Raw genomic sequence first — 21823 nt, 5'->3', positions numbered from 1 at the left:
TTGTGTGCAAGTGATTTATGTTGCCATCTTGTATGGGCAGTGTGCAGTGAATTTCAGCTCGGCGAGAATCCCCAATGGAATTGGTTTTAAAGGATGAATTAATCACTTTGGTCTTTTCCTCTCGGTGGGCTTTGATCTAGGGCATACCTTGGCTTGTACCACATTCGGCAGCCCTTCCCTTTCCAAGACCAACCGAATATATCCAAAGTGATAGAATGCTGGGAGTTACTGAAGGAAGACAGAAAGAGAAGCAGGATGCTGTCAAGGGTAAAGTATCAGAGAGATTTAAAGAGGACCGCCATATGCTTAACATGGTCTGGGCTTCATATTTTTTTATGTTTTGCATTAGAAAGTGCATTTCTACCAAATATGATTGTTAACTGTTTCACGAAGCTGGCCAGAACCGCCGTTTAGTTAAACAAAACTGAATTTACCAGTTGCATAAAAGACCTCATCTGTGTCGAGCTGGTCTGTGGGCTGAAATTTTGTCACAGCCCGCTTCCGTCTGAAAAAAAAAAAAGAAGCCCATGTCAGGTCTGTGAGTCAACCCAACACGGTTGAGTTAATTTTTTTAATTTTTTGTGTTAATTTTTATGGATGCTGTAACTGATTAAAATAATTTAAAAAGTTAATTTTATATAATTAAAAATAAGAAATTCATTTTTCAAATTGGCCCATTGAGGGCCCATAAAAGAACGATTCAAAGTTTTTGGATTGTGCCTTAAGCTTTTAGATTTTGTCGAGTAACTCCAGCATAAAAACCCGTCAAGTGATGGGCCTTGGCACAGCCCTCTCGCACTGGATCCACCGCTATGTCTACATTTAGCCTTGTCTAACAAAACAAATGCTAATAGGCAAATGTCAGAAAGAGCAAACAAATTTTTAAATTTATTCTTTTGCTGAAGTTTTAACATTTTACAACGACAAAACTCTGGAATGTATCTCCCTTTGTGCTAACATTGTCCAAGAAAAAGAATATTTTCACCTACCTACTTGTCTTTTCCGTCAATAATTAACATGATAAGATATTCATACGCTAAAGTGCCCAATTTTGGACGCACTAGTTTATTTCCAAAGTCTAATTTCTTTCTTCAATAGCAATGTTGATCAAATCGGATGTGTATATATACGTACAAAGAAATGTATCACCAAAGTTTAAACGCACATTCAAGCTTAACAGGATGAAAGGCTCTACTTTGTTAGGTTCTGTTGCCAAGAGGTTGGTTTACAATAACAATATTTGTCTTATGAGTCTTAGTTTTGTCATTCCATTGCCTTGATGATGAATCAACTATCTAATCAGTGAATTATATGTAGGTTAGAAGGAAAGGTAGCATTAATTACGGGTGGTGCCACAGGCATAGGCGAGAGCAGCGTGAAGCTATTCGTCCGAAACGGTGCCAAGGTTGTTATTGCAGATATCCAAGATGATCTGGGTCAAGCTGTATGTGATGAAATTGGCTGCAAAAATTCCGTTTCTTATGTTCATTGTGATGTTTCCAGTGAATCTGATGTGCAGAATGCAGTTGACACTGTCATCTCAAAGTATGGTAAGCTTGACATAGTGTTCAGCAATGCAGGAATAGTCGGGAAGCGTGATCCAAAAATCTTAGCTGTTGATTATGAAAACTTCAGGAAGGTTTTCAGTGTAAATGTTTATGGTGCACTCTTGATGGGAAAACATGCTTCAAAAGTAATGATTCCACAGAAGAAAGGCAGCATTATATACACGGCCAGTGTTTCTTCAGTGATAGCTGGTGATGTTCCGCATGCATACCTGGCATCAAAGCATGCTGTTGTAGGATTGACCAAGAACTTGTGTGCTGAATTAGGGCAGTACGGGATTAGAGTTAACTGCATTTCCCCATTTGGAGTACCAACGCAAACACTGAGGAATGCAATAGGAATTGACAGAAAGGCAGCACAGGAGTTGGTTTCTGCCAAGGCAAACTTAAAAGAGGTATTGTTAGAGGAGGAAGATATAGCTGAGGCAGCCGTGTACCTGGGAAGTGATGAGTCGAAGTATGTAAGCGGGCTGAACCTCATTGTGGATGGTGGCTTCAGCACCACCAATCGTGCATCAGGAAAAACTTGAAAAAGCCAGTTGGTTAAGTTTCTTTTCTGCTGCTTATGGTATGTTGATAAACCCCATTTTATTTTGCATGTTTTTAGTGGAAACAAATGCAGATTAGAAGTGCTTCTTAATAAAATTTCTAATCTCTTAAAATTTGTTTTTCTGGACATAATATTGTCCTTGATGTCACTTGCTCTGTTAATACAAAACCTTGGCCTCTAACTGACGTATAGTTTCCTCCAGTAGGGGAATATGGTTGAAGAAGTAGAATTTCCTCCACTGGAGGAATGGCTGAAGAATTTTTGGCATAATTAATCTGTTACTGTGTTAATACAAAAACTTGGTCTCTAACTAATGAAAATTTGCAGTAATGTGTAAAATTGAACCGGCAAGTAGGATTCAAAGCTAAAGAAAGATGAAATCCTGATAGGCAGAAACAGAGTAGCTACGAATTACAGAAATTTCAGGCAGATTTGATGCAAGCAACTATAAACTACATTAATAAAACTATGTATATCCATTTTGAGTACACAAATAAGTAAACACTTGATGTGTGTCACCATAGGATTGAATGATTTTGAATTTAGATAAAGTAACACCCAATTGCTCAAACTGAATACATGCTGTGCTCAAGTAATGGTTGCAGAGAACAAAGCAGCATTATAAACTTTTCAATCATTACTTAAATCTATTGTGTTTAATGCTAGCTCCTTGTCCTAGAACAGCAGTAAGGCCAGCTTCAAAGAATAATCTTCTTTGATTTAACAAGATTTTAAGCCAAACTCAACTCAAAACAATACCCGAAAGGTTTGCCAACAGAAGTTTCAAATGAACTTAGCAAATTTCACAGATGTTACTGAGATTCCCACCTATTCTTTTTAGAAAAGATTTATCACCTAGAATAAAATCAAAGGTAAATGGCATTTTTCTTTCGACTTTGCAACTTTCCAAACTTTTAGCTTCGGCAGAAATTATCACTATAAACCTCCTAAGTTTGTATCATCAATCAAGTTTATAACTAATAATTTCACATAAAAAATAATAAAAAAATTAACACTATTTGTTCAGCATAATACCAAGTGTTCCGAGAAAGCAAAACTAAACTCTTCATTCTGAATAAAATTTTGCCACAAAATTCGATTAAAACAAAAACATTAAAAATAAGGATTAAAAAGAGACACCCACGAAATTCCACTCTCTTTTAATACCTCCTCCTAGCTCCAACAGCGAACTCGAGCGCAGGTGTTGAAACCGGGTCGACCCGAACTATACCCGGGATCTCATTCATCCCAAGAGCTTCAAGCATGTCAAGAGTCTCCTTATCAACCTCAATTTGATCCGTTTTGATGGCGCTCTCATCTGGGACAAAGTCCATGCGTCGTTCACGCTCCTCCTCTTGAAGCTTCAAGGAGATGCCACGAACAGGACCCTTCTGGATCCGTTTCATCAAGTGGGTGGAGAAACCGGCGATCTTGTTACGCAGTCGTTTAGAGGGGATGATTGCAACCTCCTCGAGGATCTTCTTGTTGGTGTGGAAGTCGAGGGTCATGCGAGAGTAGTAACGTTCAATCACTTGGCGCGAAGATTTCTTCACTGTTTTCGTACGGACGCGACCCATTTTTGGGGCTGAATCAGAGCGTGAGAGAGGCTCTACGGGAAGTGGAACTAGGGTTTTGGAGGAGGCTGGAGAATTTAGGGTTAGGGTTTTGTTGGGGATTTATATAGGGTTTCTGTGTGAAATAAGATTTGGCTAAAATTAAATGGATAAAGAATTGTACTGAGGCTAAAAATATAAGTCTAAAAATAAATTTGTTCTTAAAACGCGTCCATTGAGTTAAGGGCTTCTGGCCCCTGCCTATATACACGCTTAATGGACTGTACGGGAGCGATGTGAGACTTCAGGTCACAACACACCCCCCCATTGTGAATCGTGCTGATAACGTGTTATAAAAAGCCCAACAGATATTGTCCGCTTTGGATTTCAGACCCACACAGTTTTGCTCCTAAAACGCGTCTGTTGAGTTAAAGGCTTCTGACCCCTGTCTATATACACGCTTAGTGGACTGCACGGGAGAGATGTGAGACTTCAGGTCACAACACTTATGATATTATTGTGTTAATTTTTAAACTAGAATGGGCATAGTCTGATTTAATACTGTTTAAAAACTTTTTAAAATTAATTTTAAAAAATTTGAAAACTTTTAAATCAAACTAAATTATTTTAAATTTTAAATCAAATAAAATCGAACTAAAAAAATATGATTGTGTGGCTTAGATTAAAGTTTAAAACTATTAAAAATTATTCACTTTTAAATATTTGGTACTTAATTAATAATGATTACATTATGTTTATCTAAAATATGAAATACATGAACAATAAACATGTAAAGAAATTAACAAAATATATATAAAAAACAAGTGGTATATCTAATTAATAAAAAATTATGATTTACAGTTTGGTTCAGTTTGGAAATCATGCAAAATATAACACAAACCATAAATCATTTTTCTAAAATTTATCAACTTAAACTAAATTGTTTTATAAATTAAACCAAACCAAACAATAATTTTAAATAATTTGATTCGGTTTTATGATTTGAACTAAATTACGTACACATTTTAAATGACCAAATGACTATTTATCATCCAAGGTTTGATAAAATGACAAATTTCCATCTTTTAAGTTTCAAGAAACCAAAATCCCACTCTTCATCTACTTATATTAGTGAATTTGTCTCTTTAAAAATGATTGTTTTATCATTTTTATTGAAACTACAAAACTACAATTAACATTTAATATAAATGTTAAATTATCAATTTATCATTACTAGTTTAAAAATTTATTATTTAAACTCCTAAAAATTATCATAACTCTTATCAACTTTCAAATGTTGTATTTTAGTTGGTTCTTTAGAGTGTAAAATCATTTTGAAACTATTGAGCGGCATATTAAAATTTTAAAAATAAAAAACCCCCAACTTGTTCAAATTTTCCAAAACCCCTAAAAAAGTTTTTAATATTTCTAATATTTTTAAAAATTATAATTTACTCTCAAATTTTGAAAAAGGAAAAGTAGAAAAAAAAATTAAAAATAAAAACTAAAAATAATAAGGAGAAAAGAGAAAATGTAAAAAATTAAAAAAAGGGGAAAATTGAAAAATATATGTAAAATAAGTTTTCTAGGTTTTTTACTTAATAGAATTCACTCTCAGAGGTAAATAGTAGTGAAAATTTGATTTTCAAAACTTACAGGATGAGAATTGTCATTTCAGCGGGCCTTGCGTGGGAAACAGTTTTTTGGCCTAAACTCCATAGGTGGGGAATTTGAGGGGAGAGGTTCTGAAAAGTGAAAACTAAGGACATTGCAAAAGCAGCACTGTATTTGGCTAGTCATGAAGCAAGTTATGTGAGTGGGCAAATTTTGGTTGTGGATGGAGGATTTATGAGGGCTTGTAAATTATCAAGTAAATTCTGATGGAGCTTGGAAAAATATTAATGATGCTGATTGATACTCAGGATTAAATCCATTGATACACTCTGAAATGTGTTTGCTTTTCTTACAGTATATCATAAATTTCTAATGTTACTCGTCTTTATTCCTTTTTTAAAGAGAGAAATTTTATTAATAAAATGATAGATGCTATGATAGGTTTTCAAGAGAATATGAGTTAGATTTTATGTTTTTTTATAGACTTTGTTTGTCTATGACTTTTTATTGATCTTCCTCTGATTAAGTTAAGTTTAGTTTGTCTCCGAATCTTCTTTAAGATGTATTTTTGTTTTTTTTGTTAATATATACATTTACTTAAAAAAAATTCCGTTAATAAGATTTCTTCTCACTTTAGGTACATGATATACATCTTTAAAATTCGAAACTTTCTAAAAGTCGTTTTCAATTCAACGTCTCTAATTTCGAGTACTTAAGCCATTGAGTTATTGCCTAGAATCTCATTTTATCCGCTTGAGTTCTTACAATTTTTAAAATAACTTGGATTGGTAAATGACAGTTTGGACCAATATGGTTTTTGGGTTTCAAAAGTATGTTTCCTTTGGGTTTATTTGAGATGGATTGATCCAAGATGTCCAGTCAGTTTCCATTCAAGTGGACCTAATTCAAAGAAACATCTTGATCCAATAGACCTAGTTGGGTGCTCTAATATCGTCATAGTGTAACTCATAAAATTGTCCCATTGAAGTTGCCTGGGTCCGTTGGCCTTTGGGAAAGGGCAAAAAGTACTTACCCTTATTTCCCTTATTGTTTGTTGTAGGCCATTGAGTTCTAGAGCAAGCCAAATTTTGCATTGAGGGGGATTTCACTGTTAAGTGCCTTTGGCATACCAGTGGGTGAATGCCGAGGACCTTTAGAATTGAATTAGGCCTAGTTGTCGGAATGACAAAATACATTGGGAAGCCTTTTAGAATTGTATTGTATTGGGTTTATATGTTAAAAGTGTCCAAGTCCTTTTAGCTGACACGTCAACTAGCTCGCCGTTTTGATGATGCCATGGGCTTTATTTAGCAACCAAGAGATTGCAATTTGGACCAAATGTGATTTCAAAGCTTACGATGTATCTTTATTCCTTAGTCAGGACCTCAATTTTGTGACTGAGCATTGACTCCCCTGACCGAAAAAGGCCATCAGAACTTATTTACAGTGCCATCTGAAAGTCAAAATTTAAGTTTGTAAAAACTATTAGATTTTTAAATGAGAAAAATAAAATAAAATGTGTTTTTAATATAATTGGTTAAATGATAATTTTATTTTTAAAACTAACCAATTTTATTAACTTTAATAACTTATGGGTAAATATTAAAATTTTAAAACTTAGTAGGTGGGTTTGAGAATGGACTAAATCTTAGATAGGAATAAGTCTTTTGGCCTAATGAAAAATAATTGGATTCTAAACCAATTAAATAGCTAATAAAATGGAAAAAGATCAAGGGTTAAAGTGGCTTTTCCTAATTGCCAAAGTGACAAGGGTAAAAATGAAAAACAAAAGGAGAGATGAAGGGTCTAATCATAAACCATAAACATGTTAGATTTCAATTTGCTCCCCAAAAAAAAAAAAAATTCTTTAAATCCAATTTTTATTAATAAAATATAAAAAATTAACACTATTCCAAATTTCATTAATAAAATAGAAAAAAAAAAAAAAAAACTAACACACACATCAGTTAGGGGCAAGATTAACTCTTCAACAGATGATGACTAAGTTTGTTTGAGAATTAACTTGTTATTTATTATAATAAATTTGCCTAGAATGGAATTAATCAAAACCCACCATGTTATTTATTATAAATTTGAAAATGAACTTGCATGCAATTGTCCAAGCAATAACAAACAATTATTATAAATTCTTTGAATTTATTTATGGCCATAGGACTTTTTTCCACTTAAGTTTTAGTTTAATCTCAAAAACATACTTACAACATTTCAATAACTCAAACACATACTTATGAATTAACTGTTGTTAGAATTTTCTGTTAGAGATAAAGATAAAATCGTCATTTTAATAATAATATTAAAAAAATATAAAATTCATTATATTTTTCTCATAGGTTTTAAAAACTAATAATTTCAATATATCTAAAGTTTTGTAACTTTGAAAAGTCACATTCCCCCCCCCCCCCAATCTAAGGTTTTTTCTTCACACTTTTGGCCACTATCTCTGACACCGATGATCTTTCCTTTTCATCATAAATTGTTATTGTCTCTGCCTCTTCATCTCTCCAGTCGAATCCACTTGTCAACAGTGACAATTTTCATCAAATTTAGATAAATTGTCTAGAGGACGACATATCAAGACAATTCATCTTGCGCCGTCGACAAGTGGATTTGGCTAGAAAGGTGAAGAGATGGAGACGATGACTATTTAGGGTGGAAATGGGAGGTCGATGACACTAAAGATGGTGACCAGAGGGATTGACAATGGTAAAGTTGTTAATTTTTAAAATCTAGGAGGAAAAATTTAATAAATTTCATATACTTTTTATAGGGTTGGACTCGAGCCAAGCCAGCTCGAGCTCGGCTCAGTCGAGCCAGAAACGAGCCGGGCTTGGCCGAGCTCGAGCTAACTGGGTAGATTTTTTTTAAAAATTTTTTATACAAAACGACGTCGTTTTGATCAATATATATTAAAAACGATATCGTTTTGATAACGAAAAATGAGCCGAACCGAACTCGAGCCTGAAACGAGCCGGCCTTAGCAGAGCTCGAGCCGCCCATATATGAACCGAGCCGAGCTCGAGCTCAGCTTAGCTCAAATCCAACCCTAACTTTTTAACATTATTAATAAAATAACAATTTTACTCTTAATCTCACCGAAAATTCTAATAACAGTTAATTTATGAGTGAGTGTTTAGATTTTTAAAACATCACAAATGTGCTTATGAGATTAGGCTTAAACTTGGGTGGGAAATAGGGGGTATTATTTATTTTAGCCAATTTTTTTCTCTTGTATTCATATTTAACTACCTTTTTCTCTATTATGCATATATAACCTAACACAAAAAATTTAAAATACCTTTTGAAATTCAAACTCACCCAGCCAAACATTCAAACTCATACAACCAAGACAAATAAAACTCTCCTGGCAACCAAGAATGCAGTGTTGGAATGTGTTTCTCGGCTTGAAAATTTACACCCACCAACACACAACTAGAACCAGTTCATCTTCCTCTTCTTAAAGGATAGAGCACCAGAAATCTGTAAATTTTTTTGGTATCACCCCCGGAAATATATATATTGGTATCAAATTCTTGGCTATAAATTTTTTCTGCTTAAAGGTGACCAATTATAATCATGAGACTCTTTAGTAGCTAGCACCAGTTTATCGAATGGAGCTCCAGTCTTACTTGGTCCATATTTTTTCACATGGTTTATTAACACTTCACCTTACTTCACCTTCCTATGCTTTCCATGGCCCTTTTCTTAGTTCATCTATTTTTTCCTTTCATTGTTGATTTGAAAAACCAACGTTCTTCTTCAGTACATCTGTATGGTAAATTCATACACACTTGGCTCTCCACCGAACCCACTTCAGTCATGGTTGGTCGGCCAGTCCATCCAATCAAACTCAAAACTTAGAGTTTTTAGTTGTTTCAGAGTAATCGGAAATCTGTTGTAATTACGATTATATCTAATCAAAAAATTTTTTTATATTTATAGAGGTTACAACAATTAATATCCCGAAATAGTCCTCTCACCTCGATTTATTTATTTGTCTGTTTGTTTCACTCTCATGTCTTTTCAGTCTGTCTTATTTGGTGGGTTCTTCAAAGAAGATCAGGTGGAATAAAATTAATGGCCGGCACGTTTAAGTCGGTCAATCAATTTTCAGTCACTTTCAGGATTAGCTATTCAACACAAACAAAACCTTGCCTTAAGGAACCGCAAGCACTTTTATCTTATTAGCGTGATCCTATCGTTTTGTCGCTGTTTGATGAGAAAGCACATCCAAAGTTCCACAAAGGATACTTTTCACAACACTTACATTGGCCATATGTATACACATGGGCGATTTGACTTTGTCAAATAATTGTTTGATTTCATGTTAAACATCTCTAGGATTTTTTATTCGAAAAAACTAAATGCCTGTATGAATTAAACATCTAATTGTTTGCCCTGAAAAGGTCCAAGGACATGGCCAACATGAATAGGAATTCTCTCTGAATCTAATGCATTCATTCATTCCAATTAACCTTACGAGTTTTTATTTTTATTTTTATTTTTAATTTGTTCACTTTATCAGGTTAGAAGGAAAGGTGGCAATTACCACTGGCGGAGCCCACTGAATAGGAGCAACAACGGTGCGTCTCTTTCACCAACGTGGAGCCAGAGTTGTCATTGCCGACATCCATAATGACCTTGGCCAGGCCATTGCTGAAGAGCTTGGAGAAAACGTTAGCTACATTCATTGTGATGTAACAATATCCGTAATCTTGTGGACACCACCTTTGCCAACCATGGAAAACTCGACAACATGTTCAGCAATGCCCGCATCGTCGACCGTCCATCCGTCATCATCATCCTGGATACCCCAAAGTCCGATCTTGAACGAGTTATCACGGTCAACACCATTGGAGCTTTTCTAGTGGCAAAACACGCAGCAAAGTCATGGCTCCGGAGCGCAAAGGCTGCATAATTTCCACTGCTAGTGCTTGCACATCGATTGCGGAGCTTTCAACGCCGGCATATGCAGTGTCGAAATATGGGATATTGGGGCTGTCGAAGAGATTGGAAGCTGAATTGGGAAAGTTTGGTATTAGGGTAAATTGTGTGTCGCCTTATGCGGTGATTAATAGCATTCCAGGACTCAGTGAAGAGCAAGCGGCAAAAGCTGAAGCGGCATCGAGTGCTATGGGGAATCTCAAGGGGCAAGTTTTGAGAGCTGAGGGCGTGGCTCAGGCCGCGCTCTATTTGGCTAGTGATGAAGCAAATTATGTAACTGGGCTGAATCTTGTTGTGGATGGAGGCTTCAGCGTTTTAAATCCAACTCTGATTATGGCTCATGGCCGTCTTTAATTGACGAATTACCAATTGTTGTCTCGATTATTTTAAAGTAATCATCAATTCATTAATATTTAAGAGATTCAAAATATGAATTTATTGCAAAAACATTAACTTTCAAAGAAATGAAAAATTCTTAAAATAAATACAATCAAGAATCGGGATATTGAAACATCCCAAATGCCCCATTAACAATAGAAAAAGCCCCGTCTATGAAAAGATTTTGCCCACTCACGTACTTGGCCTCATCACTTGCTAAATAAAGAGCTGCATTTGCAACATCTTCTGCTTTAAGTTTCACACCTTTCAACACACCAAGCGAATGCATTAAATTCTCGAGCTCCTCATCATTAAGCCCCACAAATTTTGTGGCCAAAGGCGTTGCAAGAGCATAGGGCGACAAGCAATTCACTCTAATGCCAAATTGTCCAAGCTCAACAGCAGCATTTCTTGTTAACCCCAAAACCGCATGTTTCGAAGAACAATAAGCATGCGAGGCAGCACCACCAACTAGTGAGCTTATGCTGGCTGTTGAAATTATGCTTCCACTGCGAGCTGGAATCATGACACGTGCTGCATGCTTCATGCCGAGGAAAACTCCGGTGACATTTACGCTGAGGACTCGCTCGAAATCGGCCTTTGTGTTGTCTATTATGCGTGGCTTGTTCTCATCAACGATGCCGGCGTTGTTGAACATTATGTCGAGCTTGCCATGAGTTGAAACGGTTTGGTCAATTGCGCTTTTTATTTGGGATTCGTCGGTTACGTCGCAATGAACATAGGAGGAGTTTGATGAGCCAATGGCGTCGATTACTGAATAGCCAAGTTGGTCTTGGACGTCGGCGATTACAACTTTGGCTCCATGGTTTGCAAAGAGTTTTGCTGCGGATTCACCAATGCCACTGGCTCCTCCTGTGATAATTGCCACTTTCCCCCCTAATCTGCACAATTGCGCATCAACTAAAACTTTAGATTTATTGTGATGGGACTACCCAACTAAGGAACCTGCTTATAAGGGTCTCTTTCACTCTTTGATCGTTTATTTTTCTTCATGTCATGCCAAAAAATATAAAATATAAAAATAACTACCAAAAAAAATATAACATATAAAAATTGTAATAAATAAATACACAATAAATAAAATATTAGCATAAAATATGATTTAAAAATTTAATTCAGTAAATATACAATAAATATAAGCTAATGTTACGACAATATAAGAGTATTTTTGTGCTTTGGGCACAAGGTTTTAATTAGAATAATACATAATAAACAAACAAATTGTGACAATATATTCATACAATCTGATATTTTAATCTCTTATTAAATAATTTTAAATTAAGAGAAAAAATAATAACAGGCTTAGAGATGAAATATAAAAGGGTAAAAGTTGAAAAAAATAAAAATATAAAGTGTCAATAAAAAAAATAATGAAATCGAAAAAGGGCAGGTGCAAAATTTTATAAATTGTATTAAACTAATAATTTTTTCAAGCTAAAAGAGTACTAATTTTTTATACTAAGAGGATAACTCATATTTTTAAAACCTAAGGAAGATCAAGCAACCCTCCGTAGCTCCCCATTGGATCCACCCCCGAGAAAAAGTAAATAATTTTATTATCCAATCATAAAATATTATTTTATTTTATATAAATAAGATTATATAATTTATTTATATATATAATTTTACTCTTTTAATTATCTTTGTTTTGTCATCCTCAGTCGTAGTAAAAACTTTGAAAAGTAGAAAATAGGTCTTAAAATTTTCTCTCAGAATGGAAAGGACCTGGTCAAATAAGGGTTTCTTTGAGCACTTTAAAGTTTGTTTCTAAACCAATTTATTGAGATAAAAATATAATATTTATATGTATTTAATAATAGAATAATATTAGACGGATAAATTTTTTATACAAAATTTTAACATATTTTAATTTCAAAAATAGAGAGTTAAGAATTTATAATTATTTGTTACTGAGAGAAAAATAATTTTTAATAACTAAAATGTATATAATAAATTAAAATTTACATAAAGTGAAGAAAAAAAAAAAGAATATCTAAAAATTCACCACGACTGGAGTCCCCGGAGAGCCACTGTTGCACTCCCTGTTAGTGAGTAGAAGACTACTATATTTATAGGTAAATAATTGAAATTTAAGGTAGCTGGTTTGAAATATAAAAAAAAAAGCACAAATATTTTTTTACCTAAAATTCATATAATAAACATTTTAGTAAAAAAAATTTGAATGAAGCAAAGGTGGTGAATGAAATTCGATCCATGAACAAAAAAAAAAAAAAATCCCAAAAATGATACTTTTGATCTGAAACAGAGTAAGTTCCGAGCAGAAATTATTAACATAAATTATTTAATCTGTTTTTTATTAGATAATACTGGCTTTCCGGTATCATATCATAACTTTCATGCAAAGAGAAATTTCGTTGAGGCCGAGGTCGCCGTCGGACATCAGATCGCCAGTTTTTGGAGATTCATTGAATTTATATTACCACCGTACATGCTTGACTAATATGTTTTGGTAGAAATTTGAAAAATTTTACAGAAAATTTAAAGAAATTCAAACAATGATCCAACGATTATGAAGAAATTAAAACTTTGCTTTCAGTTGCTGTAATTTACTGACCTTCTTGTGATTGCAGTGAGGACGGATGTGGTTGCCATCTTCAAGAGGAGGAGACCTTGAAAAGTTGAACGGTGCCTGTCTGATTTATAATGGCCAAAAGACTTATCCCCACTCAAGGTTTCGCGTATTTGTAAACTTTCATGTGCAAAAACTCATCACTCTTTTAAAACTCATAGTAATAATTAAAGATAACATTATTATTTAATAAAAAATTAAAATTTTATCTTATTTTTCTCCTTTGACTCAACAAATTAATAATTTTTTTCATCTAAAATTTGAAAAATTGTATTTTCCTCCTTAGGGTTTTATTTTTTTCTAAATAATCACTTTTCAATAACCAATATGGGAAGCCCATTGACTAACCTTCCCCCCATTTCCCTCTCTAGTGATTTCCTGGTGTGAAAACCATCCAAAATCTAGTCAAATGACATCATACAGATCAATGCGATATCGCACGAATATGTGGTCATTTAACCATTTGTTATGACACATAGATCCGTGCAACGTTGTTTGACTATTTTAATTAGATTTTAGGTGGTTTCCATATCAAAAAACCATTGGGGAGAGAGGTGGTAGGAAGGCTGGTCGATGGCCTTCCCAAATTGGTTGTCGAAAAGTGATTACTTGGAAAAAATCAAACTTTTTGGGGAAAATATAACTTTTCAAATTTTAAGTGAGAAAAAATTATTAATTTTTTGATATTTCAATTTTTTTTTAATTTTTTGTTAAGTGAGATTTTACCTTTAATCATAACTGAAAATTTTAACATAATAATAACTATTTTAATTTTTAAAACCTTACATATGAGAGTTTGAAAATACATTGAACCTTGCGTAGGGGTAAGTCTTTTGGCCACTCTTAATTTGTCTGTTTTCAAGAAACAAACTCAATCAACATCAATCCAAGTAAAAATCTTGATTCTTTAAAAAAATGAAAATAAACATCCAATCAATTACTGGTAAAAATGAAAAAGAAAAAAAAGATTTTTTTTTCTATGGCCAAAAATTTTTTTCACAAGGGGATAGGGTGTGAATTATTCTTCACATGGAGGGAACGAAAAATCATTTTTATTCTATAATAGAGATAAGTCAAAGATGAAGTTTGATATTTCTTACAAAGAGAAAAACAAAATTTGAGATCTCTTTTTCGTTGTCATCTCTACCTTTCACAACCTTAACCGAACTACAATATACACATTAACTTACTTGATCCCCACATCGTAACATTAAAAGTTACAACACATATGTATAAAATATCATACCAATATTATTCTCAAACTAAGAACAAATCATCCTGCTATTTTAATTATTTATAATTTAAAGAGTACTTCCCTATGATACATTAAATTAATATAAATGAGAATTCCCCTAAATTATAAGATAATATCCATTACTTGTGATCAAATTATGTCACGGGCATGGGCCCCTTTTTTCAAATAGATTATTAGGAGCGATATTGATGGGATTTTTAGTGTAATTAATTCGTTATTATTTAAAAAAATAATAATGGCTTCCTGTGAGCTTAAACTATGAATCATATGTAACACAAATAATCATATTAAACACAATTTTAATCATAAAAATAGCTAATAGACGTATTTTGTTATATTTTTTTAATGTGGTAAATTACTTTTCCCACCTAAGGTTTTGTCAAAAACACCTTTCTATCCCTTGATACATAAAAAAGAAAAAGGAAAAACAATATTAGAAAATAAAATAGCTATTTTATCAATATTGTTTCATTTTTCAAATTTACTATATAATTCCAAGATTTTTTGTTAACTCTAAATATACAAATTTGATAAGAACCAACTTATTTCTCTTTTCTTTCATCTTTACCATCTTTTTCCTTTCCTTCCGATTCAGGTTGTCATTGATTCCACTGTCTTCATTTTCTTCTTCTGTTCCATTTCATTTCAACCTCTTTATCTTCTTTCTCGGTTTGAATATTTTATATTGTCATTGATAACAACTCATATTTTGATAGAAAAAAGTTGTGGGGTCTAACAACGGTGAAATCATGATGATAGTGAAGAAGTAGTATTAACGACTAGAGTTTTTAAATTAAATTTAAGGACTGATTTGTGAGTTTTTAAACCTTTTTAAGAGTTAAATTATCATATTTAAAACATTTGAAGATGATCTATAAAAAGAGTTTTTTTTTAATTATTAGATGACAAAATTAGTCTTTACTTATACATTATTATTATTATTATTAAATAAAGTTTGATTTTGGATGAAAAATGTTATTTATATTATATAATGGTGGAAAAGAGCTTTTAGACTAACCTTGAGTGGAACCATGTGATTTACTCATTTTTAAAATACCATATTTTTTAAAAAATATGGTATTTATCTAAAATTATAAAAATGCCTATTTAAATCCAAACAATCAATTTGGTGACCGAATTCCACATTATTGCATTATTATAAAGCCGCACTTGATTAATTGCTCCACATAACCGAAAACAACCATATTTATTTATTAATTTCATATTGGGGCCACAACAATTCAATGGTTTATTCATTTAGTTAAGTTGAACATGTTTGTACGTAATTTCAATGCAGACAAAATCTCATTAGTATGGAATCACTTGTGTTGGGCAAAGGTATAAATTAGCTTCATTTAGAGTCAACGCTCCGCACAGCCAAGTTTGATTCCATTGTGCATTTGGGCATCTTTACGTTAGTTTTTCAATATTGTTAAGATGGAAAAAAAAAAAAAAAAAACAGAAGAGCCAGCCATGACAAATCTGACTATTTTGACCAAATTTTTAGTAATTTTTATGTTGAAAAACATTGAAAAGATAAAAGGGGGTGTCGATTGTGATGATTGATGATAAGTCTGAGTGAATTATGTGTATATATTTTTGATACAAAATTTAGATACATAGATAATGTATAATTATGAAATTAAATATTATTTTATTTTTAATTTAAAATTATTAAATCACATGATGACACATAATCGATACAACTAAATTATATATAAAAATATATATATGTATATTTTTATTTTATTTTTATTTCCATAGCAAGTCTCACAAATTTATTTTCTTCAATGCCTTGTATTTGCATTGAACACATTACAGTTTATGGATAAGTAGAGTGACTTTATAAATTGGTTAAAAATAAATTAGTTGGTTAGGTGTTTGACGCCTGACCAACCTTTCTAATGTTAAAATTGTAGAAAATTTTCACATTTTTACTTTATTTCTCACGTTTAGTTAGGTGAATAGATAAGTTTTATATCTTGATTAAATAAATTTATGTATTAATTAGATAAATCTTAATTGAATGAATACAAAATTTAAAAATATTTTAGATAATTTTATTTAAAAATATCCCAATATGCCTGAGTCGCTAGATTGGTCACGGCCATTCAGCTTCAACAAAGTGAACGGGTCCACGCCAGGATGGCCGGTTTTCATTTTATTGCACTTTTTGTTCTGCAGCAATAATTCTTATAATACAGTAAGGGACATTTGGTTTGGAATCAAAATATAAAAATTATCTTAAAGATAGGTTATTTAAAAAATTATTAGATATAAATAATTACTATATTTGATAAAATTTGATAGGTATAAATAATTATTATATTTGATTAAAGATAATAAAATATTATTAGAAAATTATTTTACTTAAATACCCTTAAATATAATTATTTTTAAATATTTTTTTATATTATTTGTCATATTAATTAAAAATAAATTTATTTTTGTTTTAAAAAACTAATAAATAATAATATAATTATAATAAAATCAAGAGTACCTTGGTAATCTTTAAATACCTAAGGTGAAGATGGTAATCAGATTACCACCTATATTACATGTCACGTCAGTATTTATAATAGAATATTATTGTAATATTTTATTACTAATAAATCAAATAAGGGAATAAAAGATAGATTATCAAGGTAATCTATCTTAACTAGAACTAATCGGTCCCTACGAGGGCGATTGGTTTGGATAATATTTTATTACCAAAATAGAAAGATTACCTTGAAGATAGATTATTTAAAAAATTACTGGGTATAAATGATTACTATGTTTGATAAAATTTGATAGGTATAAATAATTATTGTGTTTGGTTAAAGGTAATAAAATATTACTAGTAAATTATTTTACTTAAATGTCTTTAAATATAATTATTTTTAAATATTTTTCATATTATTTGTTATATTAATTAAAAATAAATTTATTTTTGTTTCAAAAAATTAATAAATACTAATATAATTATAATAAAATCAAGATTACTTTGATAATATTTAAACATCTAAAGTCAATATGGTAATCAGATTATCACTTATATTATTTATCATGTCAGTATAGATAATAAAAGATTACTATAATTTTTTTATTGACAAACCAAATAAAAAAATAAAAGATAAATTACTAAAGTAATCTTAAAATTCATAACCAAACGATCGAGTAATAATTGATCTCTTTTGTAATGGAAACCAGCTCATACTGGCCTGACCCAGATTGGTCAGAGCCGTACTGATCTCTTTTATGATAATTGTCGGTGCATGGCAGTAGGGCAGGAAACCAGCTCAGTTGCTTTTGGAAGAGTACTTCATTTTTTTTTTTCCACCCAACAAATGAGCTCAGACTCAGTGGTCAATGCTACCATGCAACCCCCTTTTTCTTATTTTAATAAATATTATTTTTTTTACGCGATGGGAGTCTACTTTATAATCAATTATTCCCTGCAAAATTCATTCATGTTCACAATAAACTACAGCTTTCTTCTCTCTTGTAATGGATTTGGATTTTGAAATAAAAAAATCATAATTAGTCGTTGTTTGGATTGAGTTTTATGTATTTTATATAAAATAATGTTATTTTATATATCATAAAACATTCTTATTTTATTACTTATAAAAAAATTAAAAAAATATGACAATATATAGGATAGGTTTAATATAATAAGTATATAAAATACATATTTTATACAATTTAAGGATCAACAAAACAACTAAATATGTTAAAAATGATTAAATATGACAAACACGTTTAATACACAAATTTATTGACCAAAGGTTATATAAGAGATATTTTGATTATTATATTTAATTTGGGTATTAAAAAATTATCAAATTAATTTTAATTTTATTATGATTATATTTTTATTTATAAATTTTTAAAGATAAAAATATTTTTATTTTTAATTAATATATTAAATAATATGAGAAATATTTTACTTTGAAATTATCATTAGAATGAATAATGTTACCAATAGATAAATAATATTAACAACTTGTAAATAATATTATCGATAAAATTAACAATATTATCATATAAGAATTTGAACCAAACTCAAACTGAATTATATTAAATAAAAATTTCATTTTGAATCAATTGAAATATTTAGTTAAATTGAACTAGTTTAGGTTTGTGATTCGAATATATGATTTTTTATCTTGTTGTAACTAATAATATAAAAAATGATGTTTATTTAACAATTATTTGAAATAATTATAAAAAAGAAAAGAGAAAATAAATTTTTGAGCTTATATGAGTAATATTTGAATTTTGTAAGAGTGAAAAAATAACTTTTTAAAATTAAATTAAGAGAAAAATTATTAGTTTTAAAAATAAGATGAAAAATAGGGATAAATTATTATTTTTTCAAATAAAATTTTAAGATAATAATTTTATTTTTAATAATAAATAATATAATTTAATATATAAGTAAATTTTAAAAATTTTAAAATATAACCGATGAAAAAAAAAAAAAAAAACTTAGGATGGGACTATGTTGTTTGGCCTTAATAAATGTTGTTGGAGTTAACAGACAGAGGTCATTAAGTTTTCGTCTGCACAATTTTATATAGTCAAAAAATAAAATAATGTTTTTGTTATAAACAGTCTGAACGATGTTATTCGTTTTGGGCTTATTAGCTCGTACGGTTTTACATACGTGTCATTCAAGTTAAGGGCTTCTGGCCCTTGCCTATATACAAGCTCAGTAGACAGAATAGAAGCGATGTGAGACTTCAGGTCATAACACACCCTCCCCCCAATCGTTATCGTGCTGATAACGTGTTATAAACAGTTTGAATGATATTATCCATTTTGGTCCTATTAGCTCGCACGGTTTTAGATATGCGTCATATAAGTTAAGGGCTTCTGACCTTTCTCTATATACAAGCTCAGTAGACAAAACGGGAGTGATATGAGACTTCAGGTCACAACAATTTTTACGTTTTAAAATCTATTCTAAAAATAGTATAATCATATAATATGCGTCTTTGAGATAAGTATCACTCTTATCATATAATATGCATTATATATATAGTTAATAAAAAAAAAAATCTCCAAAACAAAGAATTTGACTTTTTAGAACGATTCCAATTATGCGTCTTTGAGATGGAATCCATGGAATAAGCATCACTCTTAGAGGTGGAACGGGACTGGGCCAGGCCGGTTGATCAATCCATGGAAGCCCCTGCCATTCTGATCCAACAGTTACCGGACAAAAGTTATTGGGTTGTGGCCTTTCTATTTTTCAATTTCTTTTCATTTCCTCTATAAAACCTGTAACATTTTTCGTTAACATTTTTCTATTAGTGTCTTCGGTATCTGCTACATCATCAGAATAAACTGTTATGTAAATAGATACATATTGGATAATAAACGGTTCAGCTTACATTCAAATATAATCGAAACGATTATACGCATACAAGATTGAATGACTGTAAAATTCAAGTTGTAAAACACGTAATGAAGAATATTTATGAGGAATTTAAGAACTTGAATGTTGAAGTTAAGTAAAAATATATAATATGTATTAAAACTTGTATATTTCATAATTGAATTTATTTTTTCTATGTCCGAATTCTTTAAAACCATTGTATTATTCTATCATAAGTGAGAGATTTTTACTAAAATTTTTAAGTTATTATCATTGTTTTAATTAATTTGAAAGTAAATATAAATGATTTAAATTTAATTATATATTAAAATTAAAAAATATATGTATTTATAAATAATTAGCAAGTTGGCCTAATCAAAACCTGTGGCCGGTCCGCTAAGGGTTTTTAGGCTATGCCATAAGCCTTCACCTATTTTCAGGCCAGCGTGGTCTACCACACACGACCTGATACACTGGCACGATGGGTTCATTTAAGTGAGCCAAGAACTAAATGTAATCCTGGAGACTGAAATTTAGTAGTGGTCTCCTGAGCACGACACCACTACTAAATTTAAAAGACTTCTCTTGTATATCTTCAGCAAAGAATCAAAGAGTTAGAACAATCAGAAACTTTTTGCAGTCTCTAGATAATGTTCAAGCTGAATTCCTCCAGCAATCAGATATGTATAATTAGGTAACAGATCATAGAAACTCAAGCAGCAGTTCATAGAGTAGCGCTACAGTAGATTTTATGGTAGAAAAATGAAGCCTTTGCTTGAACACGGAAAGGGAGAGTCTTTGCTTGAAGATTCAAATGAGCTTCTGGCTCCAATGGCAATGTTAGCAGAACATATCAGCCTCTATTCAGAGAAGATGGCAGCTGCATTTTTCTACATAGAAACAAAGAAGGGAACGATTTAACAGGTTCACCAATTGCATTCACACTACTTGGTTAACGAAATAAAGATTTATATGTGCGTTATCATCTGATTGAGTATTAGTGTATATTTAATTCAAAATCATCTAATAACATGATGACACATATTAAATATGTATCTATTTATATAATTAAAATAGTACGCATAGTTTTATTGGGTTAACGTTGTTATTAGTGAGAAAGTTCTTCCCAGGGGCCATCTCTCGGATAACAATACTGGTGAAACACAATAGGGACCTAGTAGATTGAATTGTGCTTAAGAAAATTACACACAACTGGCATAGAAGATGCATTGTAGCACCAATTGGCATCCTACATAATAGAATTATATTAAGGTATTACTGAGATATTAATCAAGAATCCAATCAAGATTAAGGCATAAAAGAGGAGAATCAATTCAATTAGGGAGATGTGTCTTTAGTAATTTTTTTAATTTGAGAATTTTCTAAATAAAAACTTGCAGAGAGGATAGTTTGTCCCACCACAGTATACAAATAATTCGCTATAAAATTGATCAAACAACCTTACATTATCTCTTCTGTTTTATTAGATTTGTCTCTTCCATACAAAATTCCATAAATAGTATTATTTTTATCTCTAGTTCATATTTATCAATATCTTATAATACATGATATATATCTTATGATACGATACAATACAAATAAAAGACGATATGTATCATAAGGTATATCAAATTATGTATCGTACGATATGATATGTATATTATGATACGATATCTATTATCGATATGAATCAATACATTTATTAAAGAAAATAATAATATAATAAAGGTGTATATGAGACATATTAAAGGTTTAAGAGTTTTTGTAATTATTTTTAAAATGATGACGTATTAATTAGAGTTTTTATTATTTTTGTAATTATTTTATTTTTTAAAAACTACGATATGATATAAAAAATTAATTTTTTATTATACGATATAATACATTATTCGCCTAATGGTCTTTAGTAGCTAAACAAAACTTAGAACAACATTCCTAGTTATATCGCCATTTGCCTTCGTTTTTTAATT

At 31.0% G+C, this 21823-nt stretch overlaps 3 protein-coding genes and 1 pseudogene across 3 annotated transcripts; 2 read left to right on the top strand and 2 right to left on the bottom strand.

The window, feature by feature from the left end:
- The first annotated feature begins 1091 nt into the window (after positions 1-1091).
- On the top strand, positions 1092-2188 carry LOC123212888 (secoisolariciresinol dehydrogenase-like). The gene is made up of 2 exons (XM_044632119.1): positions 1092-1219; positions 1318-2188. The coding sequence occupies exons 1-2, from the start codon at positions 1101-1103 to the stop codon at positions 2093-2095; spliced, it is 897 nt and encodes a 298-aa protein (XP_044488054.1). The 5' UTR covers positions 1092-1100; the 3' UTR covers positions 2096-2188.
- Positions 2189-3085: 897 nt separating this feature from the next.
- LOC123212897 (40S ribosomal protein S17-like) lies at positions 3086-3799 on the bottom strand. Its single transcript, XM_044632129.1, has one exon. The coding sequence runs from the start codon at positions 3690-3692 to the stop codon at positions 3276-3278; it is 417 nt and encodes a 138-aa protein (XP_044488064.1). The 5' UTR covers positions 3693-3799; the 3' UTR covers positions 3086-3275.
- Positions 3800-9817: 6018 nt separating this feature from the next.
- Positions 9818-10623, top strand: LOC123230300 (annotated as a pseudogene).
- Positions 10624-10656: 33 nt separating this feature from the next.
- On the bottom strand, positions 10657-13371 carry LOC123230294 (secoisolariciresinol dehydrogenase-like). The gene is made up of 2 exons (XM_044656459.1): positions 13219-13371; positions 10657-11524 (listed from the first exon to the last, which is right to left on the bottom strand). The coding sequence occupies exons 1-2, from the start codon at positions 13254-13256 to the stop codon at positions 10735-10737; spliced, it is 828 nt and encodes a 275-aa protein (XP_044512394.1). The 5' UTR covers positions 13257-13371; the 3' UTR covers positions 10657-10734.
- Positions 13372-21823: the final 8452 nt, after the last annotated feature.

This window comes from Mangifera indica, chromosome 1 (genome assembly GCF_011075055.1).
Source record: "Mangifera indica cultivar Alphonso chromosome 1, CATAS_Mindica_2.1, whole genome shotgun sequence".
NCBI lineage: Eukaryota > Viridiplantae > Streptophyta > Magnoliopsida > Sapindales > Anacardiaceae > Mangifera > Mangifera indica.
The sequence above is the reverse complement of the archived record's forward strand: the minus strand, read 5'-3'. Positions and strand labels throughout refer to the sequence as shown.